Raw genomic sequence first — 20,821 nt, forward strand, 5'->3', positions numbered from 1 at the left:
ATTTTTCTTCGAATGGTGCTTGTCATGTTAAGACGATGAGTACAACTGTGAATGAAGTCAACAACGATATAACAAAGGTATTGGATGAATTTATTTTTCGCAGAGTTTTGCTTGTTTGTTTCAATGCCTAACTCGATGATCATAACTGATTCACAATCGATGTACATTTAAGCTTGATACGGCTACATACGAGAAAACAAACCTGCACTAAAAATTAAAACCAACCCCAGCCTTTTCAGTATACATATACCTTATCTAAGGCATGAATGTAGTCATTGTACTGTGGACCACCTTTGATAAACTCTGTTGACTTCAATGGAAAATTATCTCCCACAAAAGTGTCCAATGCAAGCCTGAAAATATCAAATGGAAAAAGGTAATTTTCTTGCTATCTACTGTAGAATACAAACATTAGATTGTGTGGTGCATTAATATGAATTTAAGAGCTTATTTACCCTAAGAAACAACCCCCTCCTCCCAATTTTATGATACATGTGCCTATTTCTGGCTCCTTTCCCAAGCCAAATGGCTACATTGCAAGATGGAATACAAAATGCCCTATCGCTTTGAGGCACATAGCTCTGCTTTTCGGTGGTTTTATGGGTCTTTAGGTGCCTTTGTTTGTGCTCTTGGTCAGTAGAAATTCAATATTGTCCATGTAAGCTAAATGGAACTGTACAAATTTGCAAAAAAAAAAAAAAAATCATTTGACTGTGAGTTGACAACTTTTTGGCTGATCCTCCAACAGCCTGGGTGGTATGCATTTATACTCACTTAAGTTTTTTCAGGTGTTCGTCTGCTAATTTGGTAAAGTATGGCAGAAGCTCTAGTACTTGACTCTACAAAATAGAGCAGAGAACATTGTAATTGATTAATATCAACACTTATACACAAACTCAATTGTTAACAGAGTTAACTTTAGGAACACCATAATTTGGGTGCAGCTGAACAGGTACCACTTAGACTGAAGATTAGAGCTAACTGCAGTTTTGCTAACTCAAGGATAAAATAGCAATATTCAATACAGGTTTTTGGACTGGCCAGTTAACTTTAAGCTGATGTCGAGAAAAAGGTTCTTCTTCGCCGTAGAAACAATAATGATATAGTCTATTATCATTTCTTTTACGATGTACACAGTTTAAGAAATAGATAACAACCTTTCCACTGCTCTGTGCAAATTTTCATCAGGCAATATGGTTTACTGTTTAAATAACACTGGTGCCTTCAGTTCATCCATATTATATGTTTCAAAACCTACTTCTCAGACCGCTTCTTAATCTCTTCCATTCATGTTTAAGTAAATGATGCCATTCCTTGACGGTTATCAGGGTCATGCTGAAGGTCACTTACCGATAAATGACCGACGAATCATACCGCTCCTGCACCTACGAATTCTGTCACCACTACTGCACTGGAGACTACACTAAAAAGTACATTGTCACATGACCCCTAGCTAATTATTACTATTTATACCACAGTGTCACATAATTATCACAAACTATTTTATTTTCATATTACAACTGCTAACCTTGAAAGCAAGAGTTGTAGATTTGTCATTAATGAGAGACAGATACATCTCAAACAGGCTTGGGAAGGTTAACCTGTCGGAATCTGTTACCATCTGTTGACGTGTGTTAAAGAAAACAATATCAACATTTTGACACATGTTATACAGACGACGATCTTGTTAACTACCTTAAATATTTAACTGGTTTTAAGCAAGAGATGAACCTGTCTAACCTGTAACAGTGTCTACGACTGTACACCACTGACGTTACTATGCAAGCCTGTGAACAATGTGATTCAAGGATAACAAAACATATCTTACTTGCAGCTACCGTTTTGGTAGCACAGCAGTAAACTTGACAACAGCAGTGAGAAAAATGAAAAACAAACCTTTGAATCTAGAAGCAAGACCTTTTTAAGGATCATCAGCATGGACTCCTTGAGGTCGATCATGCCAGACCACACATCAAAGCTTGACCAACAGTTCAGAATTGCAGTTACAATAGTTGACCCATGACTACAAAACAGCAAAAATACTTCAGAATAGTCGAAACGGGAGTACATGGTGGAGGACAAAACTGTTAGAAAAATGTCTCAAATGTTTTGAACGAGTCAAATAATATAACTTTTAAATGCACAAATTGTAAATTACACCAATAAAATGGATGCTAACAACAACAGCAACAACAACAATCATTATTACTGTTAACGTTGTTTCTGTTATTAAAATTCGTATTCTTTAACAATGACTTTACTAATCTGGGAAAATGGATGAAGAAGAGGGTAGAGCACCCTACTAACTGGGGCCACAAAAAACGTATTTAATGGACGAGCACTTATGACGATACTAACCCTTCTTCAGAGGTGTTTCAATAACACATTCATTAAAATCATATATATATATGTCTGAATTTATGAAAACCGTGTTAAAGACTTTGCACCAAAATAGCGGGCATGTTTTTGAAAAAACGGTTAGAAAATGTACATAAATATGGCCATGTCGCACCGAGAGTGCTATCTACCTCGTGTACTCTTAATAGAGTCCATACCATGCCTATACAAGCCTTTAAAGTCGCTGCAAATGAGTCGAACGAGCCAAACAAAACTAAATTAGAGCTTAAATTGATCATTTGGTTCGCCGCGGCACTAATTTAGACAGGCTTAACCTTTGCGATTTCACCTAAATGACCTCACTATGTCTTTACTGTGGGTTAAATTAGCCAGTCACGCTAACAAGAGCATGGTAAGCAGTAGAATCGGTTATTTACCTCTATATTTCAGCCAAAAAGTAGCCGTTACGTGACATTTCATTTCAATATCTGACCGGATTCGCAAAAACGTAGCCATAGAATTTGACTTGTCACTGATAATCTAACTTGCTACAATTCTGTCCTAGAGCTAGCTTTCCACGAGGCTTATCGTAGCTCAAATAGCAGCAAATAACTCTCCTGTATGCCTTTTGAGGCCAGGAAGACTAAATTCACCGTCTTTTCGTTGAATCATGAATTGTACAATTTAATTAAGAGTGCTTTGAACATGAAATTGGAGTCTAAATCAACACGAACGTACAGATATCAAAACCGCGGCGGAGAGCTAATCTATCGCTTTCTAAAGGCCTGCATCGTCCTAAATGGACTGAACAAGAGCTTCCTACATCAAGAATCGATTGAACTTCAGACAAACTAGGCCATAGTTAGCAGTAAGCGAACACTCAACGTGTTGTCGTCACGTCAATTATCGCCCGGAAGCCACGCAAATAAATTTCTTCCGCGCTAGCGAATCACAGACAGTTCTGATACTTAGCTAAGCTGAGAACGCCTAAAATTGATAAAACAAGGAAATTCTACTCACGATCAGCGCTTGAACTCATATTCTTCTCTCTCCTCGTGGCCATGTTTTGCTGGCAAATATGTACTTCAATTTTGTCGAGCGCGGAATGGCACATCCAGATTTCAACAGATTTTTTTTCTAAGTCTTTAGCTACATCAAAGTTCAAAGCAAATGATGCCAACAGCAGCTAGAAATGTCTAGTCCATTGCACTTCTAAGCCCTAAATTGATGTGGCTAAAGAGTTTTGCTGTCTAAAGCAAGCACAACATTATCGCCACAGGGCAAACGGCCTTCTGTTACGGGACTAAATGTGACCCGTACAGTTTACACATCTCCTCAGGCCCGCCTCACGTACGATAATGGACGACGCTTACTAGCAAATCGTTAGACTTGGGCCTTCATTGGACTTAATGATGTCCTCGCGCAGACTTCCTTTAGACAGCAAATACAGAACGCTAATCGGTCGCTCCTTGTCAGAGTCACCGCGCGAACTGAATTCAGACGAGTGTAGCCTGGGCTAAACTTAACGCAAATTGAAAAAGGGAGGGGGGGGGGGGGGGTCGATGAATAATGAAAAAAATACCTAAATAAATGAAACATGCGGCAAGGAGTTTCTACATTTCATGCTAGGTAAGATTTACAAGCTGCTGTCATAGCGAAAGCAGAAAAAAAAACAAAAAACAAAGAAATGCGGGAAAAAAAAATATCAAAAAACACCTGATTCAGTCTTTAACACCGTTTTCATAAGTCCAGACATATATATATATATATATATATATATAAGGGTACTTTTTTACAAAAAAAAATTAACAGTACCTTCTTCTTAGCATCTTTTCTCTAAGTACTTGATCAAGTACTCCATTCACCATGCTTGAAACCTATAGAAATCACACGAAATCTATTAATCTGACATAACTGTATCTGTATCTATGCACCACATAAAAACTGAAGGAATATACCTTAATATTTTGCAATTGCTGCACGTCAAGTGAAAGACGGCAGTTACAACTCCCAAATTTTTATCTCACCATACAAAGTAGAAACGCACACTTACATGCCAATGTAACCCATTGACTCCTACACCTGCAAAAGCCAGTCTCGAGGGAACTTTGTCCTTGTAGCACTTGAACCCAGAAGCCGTTTTGATCATCACTTGATAAGCGCGGCAAAGGCCTCACGGCGCACGCCCAAACAAGCATGCGGACATGCAAGAAAAATTCGATTTTCTATTCCCAGAACTGAAGAAAAACTTGACCCTCTCTATTAGAGACACTTGCAGAAAAAGCCTTACTAAGCATTACTAAGCGTGCTTAAACAAGTATGAAAGTTGGAATTGGGCCAAATACAAACGCAATAAAACCACGAATTTCTGCTCTCAAAATTGAACAGAAAATAGACACTTAGCTGGGTATTTCGATGGAAACTTGAACAACGGAAACAAAGTCGACTTAAAGGCCAACAACACCACAAAGGAAAGAACTAAAAGACGAAATAAGAAAAGGCACAAAAAAGACAAAAACCCAGGGGAAATAACTCAATGATTTCCAATGTTTGCCCTCTGTGAGTTTTTGACGTTGATGTGAAAGCAAACGGCAAATTTCACCTTCGATTGAAGTTGTGGGTCATTTGCCTGTAATCTTAGAAAAAGTGACAGAAAAAGGCATGTTAGGAAAGTTGTAGAAGTCAATAGGTTACCTCAGCTGTAACAAATACTTTTCACAACAATCAGAAATCTGCAGGCTGGTTATTGCTAATGAATATTTTCTGGTTATGTAGCACTGAACTTTGATTCAACAGGATCTACCTCCTATAGTAATCAACACGCTGATACTACCTTCAACTTGTGCACAGGTACATCAGTGTTAGAGAAAACCGGTTATATGGGAAGCCGAGACATCTCAGTACAAAGTATATAGCTGACAAAATAAAACATATATGGATGCAGTGTTGGCCTGCCATATGTACCAAAAATGGATGCGAGGCAGCTTTAGCTAAGATCTTTGACATGTGTACATTAACGTGTCCAATAAGAAAGCCATTGATACTTGTTTGAAATGTTCTGTAGAATATGACACCAAAGGAAGAGCCTGTAAACCAACAATAACAAATAATTTATTATTGGTATGCTTCTACATTTGTCTCTAATTTACAGAATGCACGCATTTCATTATTTTCTTATTCATATTGCAACTACTTAGATGTACAGGCCCAAAACAAGTCAAATATGTTAACAACTACAATAATATTGATAATAATGATGATGATGACGACAACGACGGCGGCGGCGGCGACGACAACGACGATAATAATAATAAAAATTGATGTTTTCAATGCTACCTGAATTTTCAGCTGATTCTTTTATGATATGCTCCATGAGGATATTATGCTGCAAAAGGAAAAAACAGCTAATTTTATTTTATTAATTCTTTCTATTAAACAGACACAGACAATTTAAGTTAAGAAGGCTTCAACATCATTTCATGAAGCAGTTCGTGTTCGAAGATACAGCTGTCAGTGAAAACCCGACAAGAAACAAGAAGCATACAATTAAATTGCCTTGTCGAATTGCACCCCCCAAAAATATATGCTTTGTGCCATCCACATCCAGGTGTAACCAAGTAAGAGTTTCCACTCCTGGGACCACACAGGCCGTGACATCAAAACAAAACCATTGGCTGACATATTTTTCGAACCAAACAAATAGAAAGGAAAAACATAAGTGAAATAATTTAGGTTTAAAGTTGTGAATGTCAACCTACGTTCTTGTTTTGAAATCACAGCCTCTAGAGCCCTGAAATTTCACTTTTTCAGACACTTTAAGATATTTTTGGGATTGGACCTTTAACATTTCAAAACTAAATATAAATTCTACATGGAAATGGTAAAAGCAGTTATACTACGTTTAGTGTCCACTAACACAGATACCCTGGATAAACGAATGTGAACAAACACTGTAACTGTACGCACACTGTACATACTGACTGATTTTGAATGGATGTGGTTCATTATATTATACAAACTTCAAGACCAAGATCATAGGACAAATCCAGCAATTTAGATGCAAGTTGTTGTGATGCTGGGGTAAGATTAATCAGAGAACTGGCATTTGAAGGTGATTTAACACCTTCATACACTGCAGTCAGCAACTTTGCCGAGTACTGTTCTAATGTTCTGCCACCCTAAAAAACAAAGTGACAGTATAATAACAGCACAGTAATAACATGATCACTATGCGGGCACGTCAGAACTGTAAAGAAATATAAATGTTGGCGATTATGGTTCAGGTTTGGAGCAAAGAAAGAGCTATCACGAAATTAGAACTACCAATACAAAAGCAAAGAAAGTGGCTAGTGTCATTTATAACCAGTGGTATTCGTTTCAGTCAGGTAAGATTGAACAATTGAGCTCGAGCATGAAGAAGGCTGGCACGCATTTGTTGTTGCACCAGACTTAAATTTAAATTTAACAAGTTGAAAGTGTTGTCACTTACATATCCACCTCAGACGAAAGAAAAAACACGCCAGACACTTCAAATACCTGACCAATTCTGATCAAATGTTTAGGAAAACTAGAATACCTGAGATGATAAAACAGACGATAGCAAGCCAGCAGAGTGAAGCTCTTTGTATCCTTGCACCAGGTGACCTAATCGCAGATGATCCACCTGAGATTCTTTTGGGCCACACAATGGCAGTGGAAGTTGACCAAACAGATTGCAGTGACTATGACAGAATAAAGGAATAAATTTTTAACTATTACATGGACGTGGAGTCCCTAAATTATATTCATTATCATATACATTTACGTTTCCATTTATTAACGAAGGAAAGACCGAAGGATGGAAGGAGGAAAGGAAGTCAGGAAGAAAGGGAAAGGTAATTTTTTACTCTAATTCTAGTTATTTACTGTAATTCACAATTACGCCATTTGACCATAAAAATACAACAAAAAACAGTAACATACCATGTGGCGGTATATTTGTGACTGAACTAGCGTGAGATCCATATTGGAGAAATATTAGTCAAGTTCCATAAAATTCGGACTGCTAAGGGAACCAATCAGAATTCTCCCGTTCATTGCGGACCAGTTCAGCCACATAATAGTACACTGTGGGAGTTCAGGAATGATCTTTTTCGGGAAATTAATAAAAAAGCCTCGAGGCTTCCAAGATAATGCTCGCAGACATGTTCATTAATTTCTTGTATTTTTCCTTGTCTCTAGAGGGCTTCAAAAACCACTTTGAGTCCGTTACAGTTAGTTTTCAGCATGGATATGTACCAGCTCTAAGACCATTTAATAATCTGTATACATCTGACAGTTCAAAAATATGAAATTGAAACTCCAAATTATCAGAATCTGCACAGTTCAGCTCTACAAACTTTGCCAGAAATGTGGAACTAAGAGTTTTAGTCGAATTTCCATAGCAGCCATCAGCAGGGGAAGGTGATCACACAAAGAGAGAATAAAAACCATTCATTTACAACTTAATACCTTCCCAGAGCAATTTTCTTTGCCAAGCTGTCTTTAAATCTTTCTACAAGCTGTACAGGAAGCTTCTGAGCCAACACTTTACATACTGAACCAGTCTTAATAACAGGAAAAAAGAAAAACAAAATAATATTACAACAGGGCACCACTATCTAAATCTTCCAAGGGTGACAAAAAATGCTTCAAATAACCTGAGATTGAAATAATGGGATAAACGAATGTTTTAAAAGCAATCAGTAAAGTATAGTACCACAATGCCTTATTTTTAAGTCGTGTATATGACAACGTTGATTAACAACTGAACACGTCAACAATCTGTGGAATATTTGTAAAATTGCAGAGTTCAAATACAACATCACTCTAACAAAATTAGAGTGAGCTAATAAATGTTTAGGATGAACAAAACGAAATAAATTATTCTCCATGACTGATGCGTGGCACATAAAATGGGTATTAAGATTAAAATAAAAACTAAAATTAAAAAAAAGAAAACCGATAAGGTCGAAAAATGTAAAAAAGAGTGATCTTGTTAAAAATCTCAAATGTTTCAAGCGTATGTCTTCTTCAGTGTGAGAATAGTCTATTATTCTGATTATTTTTAAAAGGTCTGGCCAAGTAAGCCAATCCTTAAAGTAACCATACGAAAAGTGCACACAGTTAATGTGATCTTGCCTCTGCTAGCTACTGTGTGTTGTTCATAATGACAAAAAGATCAACACGATCAAAATACACTGAATGAAAATACACCACGTGTTACTATACCTGTTCTGGCAGCTTTTCAATAACTTCAATATCCCCCAAGCTGAATCCAATCACTCCAGGTTCCAAGGTACAGCTAAGTACAACGTTGAACAGATCATCACTCCAAAAGTTAGTTGGAACAATCTAAAGAAAAGTTAGAACTATAACATTAGAAAGGAAACCAAGAAAGCTGGAGGTAAATTGACCTCAACAGGTGCAAGTTTAAAATGTAACCACAAATTTATCAGTAGTTGTATAGGGAGCTTAGCCAAACAATGACCGCAATAGCAACAAGAACCTTTCCAACCAAAAGGTTTCAAGAGAAGAACACAGGAAGTGCAGCTGAAATAACCAAGTTTTGGTTTGAAAAGCCTGAGCTATGACTGCTAATTTTCTTATTTCCGTTTTGGAACTACCACATATTACACAAAGATGAGCTCTTACCAGTAATCATCCATACAAAATTCATGAGTTTGCTCAAAGAGCACTTTGATTGTTCTTCTTGTATGGATTAAATTACGGGATACTACTTCTGTGTCAAAGTATCAAAGCAAATGTAATACCTGCGCTAAGGTTCACTGTTTATCAGCAGAATGCGAGAAATTAGTAATGGCGGCAGTCCATATCCTCAGACAGGGAACCGTACTTCAAAATTTAAGTTTTCTCTACAAGTTGCTAGGGTTTTTAAAGTTGAAGCGCAGTTTTACCAGTAGTTTTGCAATGTAAACTCGATCTGTTGCTGATTTCTTCCAACCTTTTCATAAACAGTGAATTGAAAGGTATCATTTGCTCCGTCATTGAGAAATAGGTTGTGTTATTTCAGTTATATACACGAAAATGAAAATAGGAGCTTAAAACTCAAGTGACGTTAGGCAACTTGCTTGAGAAAATTTAAATTTCATTAATCTTGTAAGTTGCTCCAACAAGTTAACAATCTATATTGGAATATTGCACTAGCACCCTGGAAAGTTTGGCAGAAAAGAGCGTGCCGGTTTGACTGTTAAGTAGCCTGAAATCCCCGTCAAAAAATAATCCCATAAGCTTTCAAGGTGACACCCTCAACTTGGTCCAGGTCATCACTCGTTTTTGATGTAAATTAGCTATACCCGCAGCTGGACACTGTGCTCTGAGGTCCAGCATGCTGATCACCATTAGGCTACTCCATCTCTCTAAACGTACGAGGATGCAACATTCATTTTTGCTCTATGATAAGCTTAAGTTAGCACACCAGACTTCAGTGGAGGGATTCTAAGCACTCAATGGGAGCATGCTTTTTATTACTGAGGAGGCAGTGTGGCCAAGTGGTTTAGAGCGCTGGTGTTGCAATCCGGAGGTCCTGGGTTCAAGGCCTCCACCCAGCCACTAGCGGGATTTGTTTCTCGGTAGTCCCAAAGTCATCGTGAGTAGAATTTTTCTTTGTCTCACGCTCGTGTCATGTTGATTAATTCACCTTCACATTTCATTACCGAGCTTAAAATTCACCATCTTTATCAACTTATCACTACTCACGATGACTTCGATAGTGTTGATCCTAGCAGTATGCAGGACACCTGTCATATATGACTCAGTTAAATGGCCTTGCTCTCCATGAGTTCTCGTAGCTCAGAGGATAGAGCGCCTGCCCGGTGTTCGGGAGGTCATGGGTTTGATTCCTGTCGGGGACTCAGAATTTTTCTTTGTCTCATGCTCGTGTCATGTTGATTAATTCACCTTCACATTTCATTACCGAGCTTAAAATTCACCATCTTTATTAACTTATCAATATTTACATTTTACATCACTTTCTGGATCTCTAGGAAAATGGGGCAGCATTTCGCACTTGTATTTAAATAGTTGCACACCTCCCATCCACCATAGTATCCTTATAATACCTTCAAAGATTCCCGAGACTGGAGTAGCACTGTAACAAAATCCATTATCCTTACTATCACTGTACACTTTGCCCTATAAAAAAACACACGGAGAAAAAGAATATTGAACAATTAAAATCCTACAAAACAATGTTAAACAACATTTATCCAACAATCATTCGATGACCTTGCGTGAAGTATACTCTGCTGCATGCCCCCACCCTGTTGCATCTTCTTAGATTAGCTGGATCAACTAGATGTGGACATGTCAGTTTCATCAAAATGAAGCAATTATGTGGAAGCTGTCCATGGTATGTCAGATGATGCAGGGTACAATGTGGGACTTGAACAAAACGTGAAAGCAAGTGGAGGTATCCTTTACAGAATCTCAGGTCTTAGACTATATTCTGCATAATCACGAAAAATGATTCACATTCAAAGGAAGCTCGAAACTAATTGCGAAGCAAGGATTTCCTTGTTTACCCCAGATACTTTGATTTTTGAAGTGAAAGAGACAGAATGTTTACCAACCTATGAAGCAGCTAGGCAAAAATCCTTTCACAAATCCACCTATTTACCACACTTGAATTGATAATTAAACCAACAAGACAACTGCAAGCCTAATCCAACTACAAAAAGTGAATTACATAGAGTATGCGAACACGAATTACTTAGAGTATGATTCCCAAAGCATGACAGACCTTCTGGTGTTGTGTCAGGCCATTTTCAACATATGCCAAGAGAGCAGAAATCTTTCAGTAATGAGAGGACTCATCTATAACCAATGTGGCCCGGGTTTCAATCTTGAAATCTGAGGGGTTGAGTTTAATGAGGTTTCTCTTCCTTTCTTCAAGGATTATTTTACAGGTTCTCCAATTTCCCCCACAAAACGCCAACAGTTCTAAACTTCATTTTAATCTGACAGTAGTGACCAGCTTAAGCTGTTGCACAAAAAGGTCCATTTAAACTCACATGAATTGACTCAATCAGTATCACCTAGAATATTTAATACTTCTTTCATTGCTTTTCAGTTATAAATTGATTGCTTCATGAATTCTGCCAAGCCTTTTACAAGTGAGTCTTTCACTTACTTCATCTAGTAAATGATCGATTGCAAAAAACTGAATTTCCAGTTACGTTAAGCATTGGAAAGGGAAGACACCTGGAATTAATTGCAAACGAAACTTGCTAAAAATTGGTGCACAGGCAGATGGTTAATATCAACTTTTCTTAATAGCCGCGTCAACATCTGTTGGGTATCAAGGAGCACATCAGCAGTGCAGATGAATTAATTCAGCTTACGTCAACTGCAGACATTTCCTTGCAAATTTGGTAAAACTGGCTGTTCTGAGAAATAAGCACAGAAATGGATCACTATAGAGAAAAGCGTAAGAAAAGCGTACCTTTGGGTGAAGAAACGGAGCATTTCTGGAGAAGACAACGCACAAAATATACAAATCTCTCTTATAAATCTCTTATTAGCATTTTGCAGCAATGTTTTTCATGAACCTGGGGGGGGGGGGGGGGAATAGCTTATTAAAGGTCTCGGTTTAATGACATCCAACTCTTTACTCTTCCTGTTCATTACTAGTCTGCCTTTGTTGTAGATGACAATGAATTTAGTTATCACGTTACTTCTTTTCTTGCTAGGTTTACATACGCTTGAACTTTGCCAAGGGTTTTCAGTGGCTGAGGATTCCTGTTTTATGAGTCAAATGAGTCAATGAGTCATGAGTCATGACTCAATGAGCCATGAGACAAGTTATGAGTCAGGTCAGCGGTTTTCAAAATTCAAACTCGGAGTAAGTACTGACTGTGAATTCGGTGGTTCGCTATGCAACAATTTTTGTTTCTCGAATTCATTTTAATAGACGAACAAGTTCAGAGGTTGAAATTACTCAAAGGACGCTAGTTACAGCGACAGACCTTGGAATTTTCTTGCTGAAATGGGTTGGAAAAGACGGGCGACTGCCATCGCTTGATCGCAACTGATCACTCCCAAGAAGTCGTACAAGAGACCTACTGACCGGAATATCACCTGAGATGGTAGAAAATATATGGTTCGCCACCTTTAAATCTAGTGTAGAACCTTTGGAACCTAAGCCGGCACCAATAAACAGCATGTCATGTGCAGCCGATAAGGATTTACTACTGTCCCTCGAGCACATTGCCAAATATATTAATGGCACGGGTCATAGGATCAATATCCAATATGGCAGCCAATGCAATAGAACCGAATGTCAAGACAAAAATAATTACTCCTTTTCTGCGCTAAATGAAAGTAGAAAATAACAATTTAACAAAAACTTAACTAGTGAGCAGCACTCTGCGAACTGTAGTTGTATAACTTCTTTATTTCTCCTACGTGTTTCGTGTGACTAACGCACACTTCATCAGGGAGTTTAACAATACAACACGAAGCACCTGTATACATACCTAACTCATACTAGAGTTTACATTTCGTAAGAACACACCTACGGATATACATATAGGAATGACAAACTCCGCAGTAATACTTCTAGGAAACAGGCGGTAAATTTCGACAAGGTGTGACATATTTTATGCGTGATATAATTTTGGGGCCCACAGTTTTAGCTAAAACTGTGGGCCCCAAAAATTACTTACAAAGATTAGCTAATGTCACAGTTTTTTTGTAACATACTGCACAATCTAATTCTGGTAAGATAGTGCTAATAATACTCTTAATACGTGCGTGACTACAGTTGAAGGTAGTCTTGAAGACAATAGTCCTACCCAAGCTAGACTTATTCTTAGGTTTCTTGTAAAGCCATTTCTTTCTGTCACTGTATCGTATTTCACGTAACAATGGAAGCAGAAAGATGAATGGATAACTCGTAGTCGCTTCCAGAACTTTTCCCTAGTTTCATAAAATGAATTAAAGGAAGAACTGTTTCCAGCATATCTCATAAGTTCCCCTTTGATGAAGGCTTTCTTATTGCTAGAAGGGTGAAACGACTCGAAGGGTATGTAAAGATATTTGTTGAGAGGCTTTTGAAAGGTGGAAAATTGCAGCACGTTCGAAGAGGTATCTCTATAGAGAAACAAATCCAGAAAAGAAATGCTACTTTTGCTCATACAATAAGTAACTTTGATTCGATCAGTTTTGCTGTTGAGAGCATTAAGAAATTCCAAGAGGGTACCTTTGGGCCCACACCAGATAGCAAAGATGTCATCATTAAAACGCTTGTACAGTTGTCATCAAGCGATGGCAGTCGCCCGTCTTTTCCAACCCATTTCAGCAAGAAAATTCCAAGGTCTGTCACTGTAACTAGCGTCCTTTGAGTAATTTCAACCTCTGAACTTGTTCGTCTATTAAAATGAATTCGAGAAACAAAAAACGTTGCGTAGCGAACCACCGAATTCACAGTCAGTACATACTCCGAGTTTTGCGATGTCCACCATTTTGAATTTTGAAAACCGCTGACCTGACTCATAACTTGACTCATGGCTCATTGACTCATGACTCATGACTCATTGACTCATTGACCCATGTTTACCGAACACTCTCAGTGGCTCTGTGGTTCAATAAGGATAGAACTGAGGGTTGCATACTTTGATACAGAATGTTTTAGGCATGCTTAACCAGAGCACATTTTGAAAGGTATATTCAGTGTCTAAGTCACAAAGATGATTTCATTAATCTTTAATTATTTAATTTCTTATTCTAGTGAAAAATATTAACGTTATTCTAATGATAATTTTGATTTCCTTGTACATAGCTCTTAACAGTACTCCTCATTTTTAATTAGTTACATAGATATTTCATATAGAAGGTCATGAGCATTTGGTCATTTGGCTGCCTTACTAACCTAATCATCAAATACGATATGTATGTATGCACACAAAATAAAGGAAGTGAATGAAAACTGAGATATGAACTGTGACCATTATATGGCTTTAGAGATGCGATGTCTGCATAAGTTATGAGTTTCAGTTTGGAATGTTTTGTTTGTATTGGAATATTTATATTCAGACATTTCTAAGCTGACAAAATTTCTTCTGCTTGTCAAGCAAGAACTAGAGTAGTACTACCAATTTAGCCGATGTAAGAATTCATATCTTGAAAAAGGGGTTTCAGTCACTTGGGGTGATAACTGGAAATCTGTAAACAGCTATACAGTACTTGTGCAACTTCTGAAATACACCTTTATCAGATATATGTCAAACAATGTTTTGTAAGATACAGATGTATACCTGTTATAGTTGTCGATCTCCTTTGGTGTAAATACCTCTGATTTGACACTTGACGACCCTGCCGTGAAGCAATTACTGGCTGCTGTGATGCCCAACATGGCCATTTTAGACAGGAAAAAGCTCACAGACTTGAACAGAACACTGAGCTTTTTGCCATTGTCTGGAGTTACAAATAAATAGATGAAGGCTCAGTACCTTATGAGATTTCTTTCTCATCTAAACAGAGTCCACAAATGCATACATGTACAAAGAACGTGACAGTCAAGTACATGTATCCCTCAACGGTTTACACTCTTGACTGTTTTTTTTTTTAACATATAAAGCATGTGAACCCTCCCTCTGGACACCTTTCTGATATAGACCCCTCTCTATTGCGAACAGTTGCAACTGTTGCACAGCTGAACCCCCTTATGGATACCTCTCTAATATATATGGACCCCTCTCTATTTACGGACAGTTCCCCTGTTTCTGACAAACTGCCCATATATTTTTTTTTTATTAAATGTCATCCATGGTACTTTCATATAACATAGGCACGCAAGGCGTGCAAGAGTTATTTTTTTGTGAATTAAAAGACCCCGGAGGTGGTAGCACTCACTCTTAACAGTTATGATAAGGTTAATCCAACAAGTTTGTTTGGTTACGATGTACAGCACAGAAAGAAAAAAATTGAATTTGTTTCACTGTAGGTTTAGCTTACAAAACGTTCTTTAGTTCCTATTGTGTAATCGTCGATCGTCCGGGTGAGGGTAGTTCTGAAAAGAACTGTTGTTGGTGACTGACGTTTCGACAACTTGACCAGAAGACATCTTCAGAGTCAAGTGAATAGTTTGTCAGTAGATGTGTTATAAATCTGCTCCGTCGAAAGTGATTGGTCAGTTAAGCTATGATGGTATTAGCTGTAAGACTCGAGTAAAGTTGTCATCAGTCATTGGTCAGTTTCCATCCGTCGATTGTTAGTCAAATCAGTCCTACTGTTAGTCAAATTAAGTTGGTCTGTTAGAGGTCCGTTTGTTCGTTTTGTCAAAGTCATTTGTGAGGTGCCGGTAGTTGTTGACATCTGTTAAGAGGCGTTTGTTCCAAGTTAGCGTACCAGCTTTCCAGTCAGTCGTTAAAAAAACAGTTTGTACTGTAGGTTCTCTTTGAAACGCTTCCCAGCTGTATTAATCAATATCATTGTGTATTAATTTGAAGTGGTTTTACTGTTAACGGCAAAGGTGGCAACAGAATAAGAACGCGCTATTCCATGACTTGACATGTCAGACGTGACTATCTAACAATTAGATTAGTTTCTGTTTATCCGTGAAATGATAATAAGCGGTGTAAAGAAAATCGTTCTTGTTCCATTTTTCACCAGATATTTAAGACCGAGTTTACCAGAGGACCAGGCAGGGGTGATACATGCCATCTCTTCTTTTTGGATGAAACTTTGCCAGATTGAAGGTACTACCCAACAACTCTAAAAGACAAAGTGGGCCGGCCTTGTGATTTTTCCCTTAGGAGTTAGACCCCCCCCCCCCTGGTTTTTTGCCCAAAATCCCAAAAATGTCACTAAAATAAGCATCAAATTTAAACATTGCTCCTGCTTACAGAATAAATTGAATTTTATTGGTATTTCACACAAATAAAGATTGGACCTATCTTAGTTCACACCAGGAATTTCAAGTCATTTGAAGTGACAGGTGCCAATCAAGGAATGTCATTTCCTACCCATGTCACGCAACATAGCTATAAGGCAAATAAGCTCAAATTCTGACTCAAATATTGCTTAAGTCCAACTTTCTAAATCAAAACTAATTTCATCACAGTTTAGAGTCACCCTTGGCCTGATGAAATCAAGAATAAAATTTTTGGCATCTGCTATTTTTTGGTAATAAAAGTTGTTCAAACAACATGACAAGAGGCTAGTTTTAACAAAGAGACAAGGGCGAAATCTAAAAATATTAGATATTACAGAATCAGTTCATCAACGTTATTTCTACGTTAATGTCATCAACAAAGTCTTTGAATATTATTTAGGGCAGTGGAAGCTCAATGAATGCAAAACTCTTTGCAATATCCCGTAACCCTCGGACGTACAAGGGAGGGTGGGGCATAGATGTCATCCCCCCAATAAGGTATTTTCAAAATTTTGAGAAGACGATTTACTCTAAGGGGCTGAAACTTTCATTAGCTGTTCATTTATCCTTCGCGGATGTTTTGATATGTCAATTGTGTATCCATCATTTTTTATGTTTCCATAGCAACCACTAGTTTCATGTAGGTTTGGCCAAAAATCAACTTTTTTTGACATAATTCTGTATGTTTTCCAGTTTTCTTCATCAAATTCCAGAAATTCACCAAGTTGAACATTTCATAAGCATTCTGGCTTGATTTTGTATCAATTTCCATTATTTCTTGACTTTTTAAGAAAAAAGTAGAATCCAAGATGGCGGATCCACGATGGTGGCAAGCAAATCTTGGTAAACACGTACAGTTGTATATGATACTTGAACTGTAAGATTGAGCTTTAGCAAGCTTTTATGAAAATGCGTTTTTCCTCTGAAAGTTCCTATACTGAATTAACCGCAGATGAAGGTTATACCTGAAAGATGTTGGCACAAAACATTGTAAATAATCGCATGTCTGCGAGTAATAAGATGTGTGAAAAAAATTGCAATTCTGAGGAAAAATTGAGCCTCGAGAAGATCTAGTAGCGGAAATTATCTAAAACCTAGGGTCCAAGCGAGCACACGACAACATACACGGCACCACTGCCTTAGGTTTAGCAAGGTTTGGCCTAGTTGAACTTTTTTAATTTTTCTAGGCACTCAAGAAGCTTGATTGGCTCTTGGCCATCGTTTTCTTTTCAGCTCAGAAACCTCCTGTGTATATCCGTAGCTCCATAGCCCTGTGAAATAACTGATTTGTTTTTTTCTGGTCACAAGACTGTATTACATATTCTACAAGGTGGATGGTAAAGTAGCTGGCAAGTATAGTACTGTTTTCGTACTGCAAGCCTGGTCAAGATCTCTTCTGCTTCATCTTGAGACGGACTCCTATCAGCCTGGTGTATAGCTAGTCGGCCATGTCTGTACGTTACAGACAACATGCTGAAGTACTGGGCTATTTGGTCTGCAGCAAGCTACTCTTCTTTGCTGGACATTTTCCTGCCAATACGGACTTGCACAGTCTCATCTTACTGCACTCATTCACTACACTTTCGTCCTGTCCCCTCACCTTCCAAAAATGTTCTTTTCGGATGTGTGTTCACTTTCTCAGAAAAGCGGGTTCCTCTTCGTGATGTTTTCAGACCCATCCCTTTGAGATTTCTCATGTGGATCATGATCACTAAAGGACGTTTGGGATTTCAACCCATTTTATCTTGATGCTGTCTATGACGTTCCTCTCTCTAACTTCTTTAGGTGTTTACCTGCATCCATGCGTCTCTGCAGACTGCAAAAGATTGGTATGCTTTTGTGAATCCCTTTTCAGGGTAGGAGGAATACACTCTTGTAGCTTTGACAACTTGGGACTCTCCTTCAATAGATTGCGAGGTCCTAGACCATAGTTAATAGATGGGAATGGTTGTGAAGCCCGGCAAACATCAAAGGAGCAAACAAAGATGCCAAGATTTGTGTTGGAAGGTCCATGACCGTGCAAAATATTCTTTTGCGCCCATACACTATCCATGAATTACGTAACCAAAACGTTTCTATTGGGCAGTTACTCGGTCAGTAATATACAACAATTGTGTTTTGTGCACGGTCAAGGCCAAAAAAGAGAACAAAAACATACAACAAAGAACTTTGTTGAGTTTCATAATAATCCCCTTCTATTAACTATGCCTAGACGGAGGCTGTTAGAGCTAACACGTCAAACTCTTGGCTGTAAAAGTAGCAGTCTCTCTTGCAGCACATTTAAGGGCTGCTCTATGCATACGTCTGTAGGCCCTTGAGGTCTTCCATATCCATTCCTCATGTGCAGGTGTGAAATGTTTACCAGGGCCCATATCACAAGCCTTCTACACTTTCACACCTCCGGACTTGAAGCTAAAAACATTTAGAGACAGGATTCCAGACATTGTGTGCTTCATGGTCTGGCCTGATGCTTGAGTCTTAACAATACTATTGATGCCTGACACCCTTCAACCCGCCATTGGATATCACTAGCACTTTTAATGTCGTGGCCTTCATTTATGTTGCAACGCACATGGCTGTCCACTGTGGCAATTCTTCTGTCACAGAGGTCCTTTCCAGCCTGTGGATCACTGAAATCATATCTGACGATCTTAATGCCTCTGCACTCTCTAAGGCTGGCAAGTGAGTGGATGAGATGAGAACAAAGGTAACATCTGGTATTGTCGAGCTTTTCTTTCCAAAAAGTTACAATTGAGCAAAACATCGAAGCCATTCTTATCATTGGAGTGTGCACATCTGTAAATAGAGATTGAAATCCCTTGCGCAGTGGTAATAAATAATAAATAACAACAATAAATATGAATAAATAATATAAATAATAATAATAACAACAACAAACTATTAATTATCACTTGGTGATATTATTTGCCACTGATCAAGGTCTCTGGTTCTTGTTCCCATGCTTTCAAAATTATATGCACAATGTTTATCTTTATACCAATTAAAATTTACTTGCGTACACCTGATGCAGCAAAGTAAAAAAAAAATCATAGCTGTTTTTTAACTCGATTCGCATGACATGAATATCCATTGGGTGAGCTCAAGAGTTAATATATGAGGGCAAACAATAATGTCAGCAAAGAATACTTCTCAGGATTGATGAGTTTGTATGCCGAGTGTAAAGTAAGAGTTGACTATAATCAAGACTTTGTTAATGACATTGACATAGAAAAACTTTGAGGAACTGATTTTATAATATCTAATATTTTTAGATTTCGCCCTTTTCTCTTTGTTAAAACTAGCCTCTTGTCATGTTGTTTCAACAGCTTTTGTTACCAAAAAATAGCAGATGCCAAAAATTTTATTCTTGATTTCATCAGGCCAAGGGTGACTCTAAACTGTGATGAAATTAGTTTTGATTTAGAAAGTTGGACTTAAGCAATATTTGAGTCAGAATTTGAGCTTATTTGCCTTATAGCTAAACGTTGCGTGACATGGGTAGGAAATGACATTCCTTGATTGGCACCTGTCACTTCAAATGACTTGAAATTCCTGGTGTGAACTAAGATAGGTCCAATCTTTATTTGTGCGAAATACCAATAAAATTCAATGTATTATGTAAACAGGAGCGATGTTTAAATTTGATGCTTATTTTAGTGACATTTTTGGGATTTTGGGCAAAAAACCAGGGGAAGGGGGGTGGTCTAACTCCTATGGGAAACATCACAAGGCCGGCCCACTTTGTCTTTTAGAGTTGTTGGGTAGTACCTTCAATCTGGCAAAGTTTCATCCAAAAAGGAGAGATGGCATGTATCACCCCTGCCTGGTCCTCTGGTAAACTCGGTCTTAACTTTATACCAGTTTTCTCCAGCAATGAAGAAAAAGCACATCGCCCCTATGTTTTCGAGAAAACAAGAGTTTCGTGATGTATACCTTTACGAGGAAAACAAAAGTATCAAGTTACAAAGGTTGGCGTGAAAGGTAAAATTGTCACGTTTACTGGTCAACATATTATTGAATTTAACTCATTTTATAACAAGACATGTTCATAGAAACCACTTCAAATTAATATTGATATCAAAACCCACTTAAACGAGACCTAACTTGCCTAACTTGAGACTTGACACAACCAGACACATGAAAAGCTGTCTTAATTTTGTAAGACGCTATGAAATCTGCAGAGTTTGGGACGTTTCCTTGTCACATTATCCTTCCCAACGCCTGAGATCTTTTTGGTTACAGAAAGTCAGTTACAGCTGAAAAGGTTTTGTCACTTTACGGGAGACATAAGTTAATCTTTTTAAACCGCGCAAGGAATCTGTTTCCAAACAAAAGAACGTGTCGCCTATGGTTAGCCAAATGTTGCAAAATTCAACAACTTGCACCTTCATATTCAACAACTTATATTTATGTTCAACAACATATATTTACATTCAACATTTTATATTTATATTCAACAATACGCATTTTCTTTCAACTTCAACCAAAATTCTTTTCATTCCACAAAAATATTTGTTCAACTTCAACCAAAAATAATTTCATTCAACAATATTTGTTCAACTTCAACCCAAA

General features: G+C 37.8%; 1 protein-coding gene across 2 annotated transcripts in view; it reads right to left on the reverse strand.

The window, feature by feature from the left end:
* The window catches only part of LOC110046028 (DNA-dependent protein kinase catalytic subunit-like), a 290,155-nt gene that overhangs the window by 64,720 nt on the left and 204,614 nt on the right, over window positions 1-20,821 (reverse strand). For both annotated transcript variants that reach the window (XM_089289604.1, XM_089289605.1), the window contains 13 exons: window positions 14,631-14,790; window positions 10,437-10,509; window positions 8,587-8,709; window positions 7,828-7,922; window positions 6,914-7,058; window positions 6,357-6,515; window positions 5,674-5,722; window positions 5,302-5,423; window positions 4,153-4,214; window positions 1,897-2,023; window positions 1,529-1,621; window positions 775-839; window positions 251-353 (listed from right to left, as the gene is read on the reverse strand). In XM_089289604.1, coding sequence (XP_089145730.1) covers window positions 251-353; window positions 775-839; window positions 1,529-1,621; window positions 1,897-2,023; window positions 4,153-4,214; window positions 5,302-5,423; window positions 5,674-5,722; window positions 6,357-6,515; window positions 6,914-7,058; window positions 7,828-7,922; window positions 8,587-8,709; window positions 10,437-10,509; window positions 14,631-14,790 — 1,376 coding nt within the window. The remainder of the gene's footprint in view (window positions 1-250; window positions 354-774; window positions 840-1,528; window positions 1,622-1,896; window positions 2,024-4,152; window positions 4,215-5,301; window positions 5,424-5,673; window positions 5,723-6,356; window positions 6,516-6,913; window positions 7,059-7,827; window positions 7,923-8,586; window positions 8,710-10,436; window positions 10,510-14,630; window positions 14,791-20,821) is intronic.

The sequence above is a fragment of the Orbicella faveolata genome, unplaced genomic scaffold (assembly GCF_042242905.1).
Source record: "Orbicella faveolata isolate gen_17 unplaced genomic scaffold, um_ofav_v1 contig_2, whole genome shotgun sequence".
Classification (NCBI taxonomy): domain Eukaryota; kingdom Metazoa; phylum Cnidaria; class Anthozoa; order Scleractinia; family Merulinidae; genus Orbicella; species Orbicella faveolata.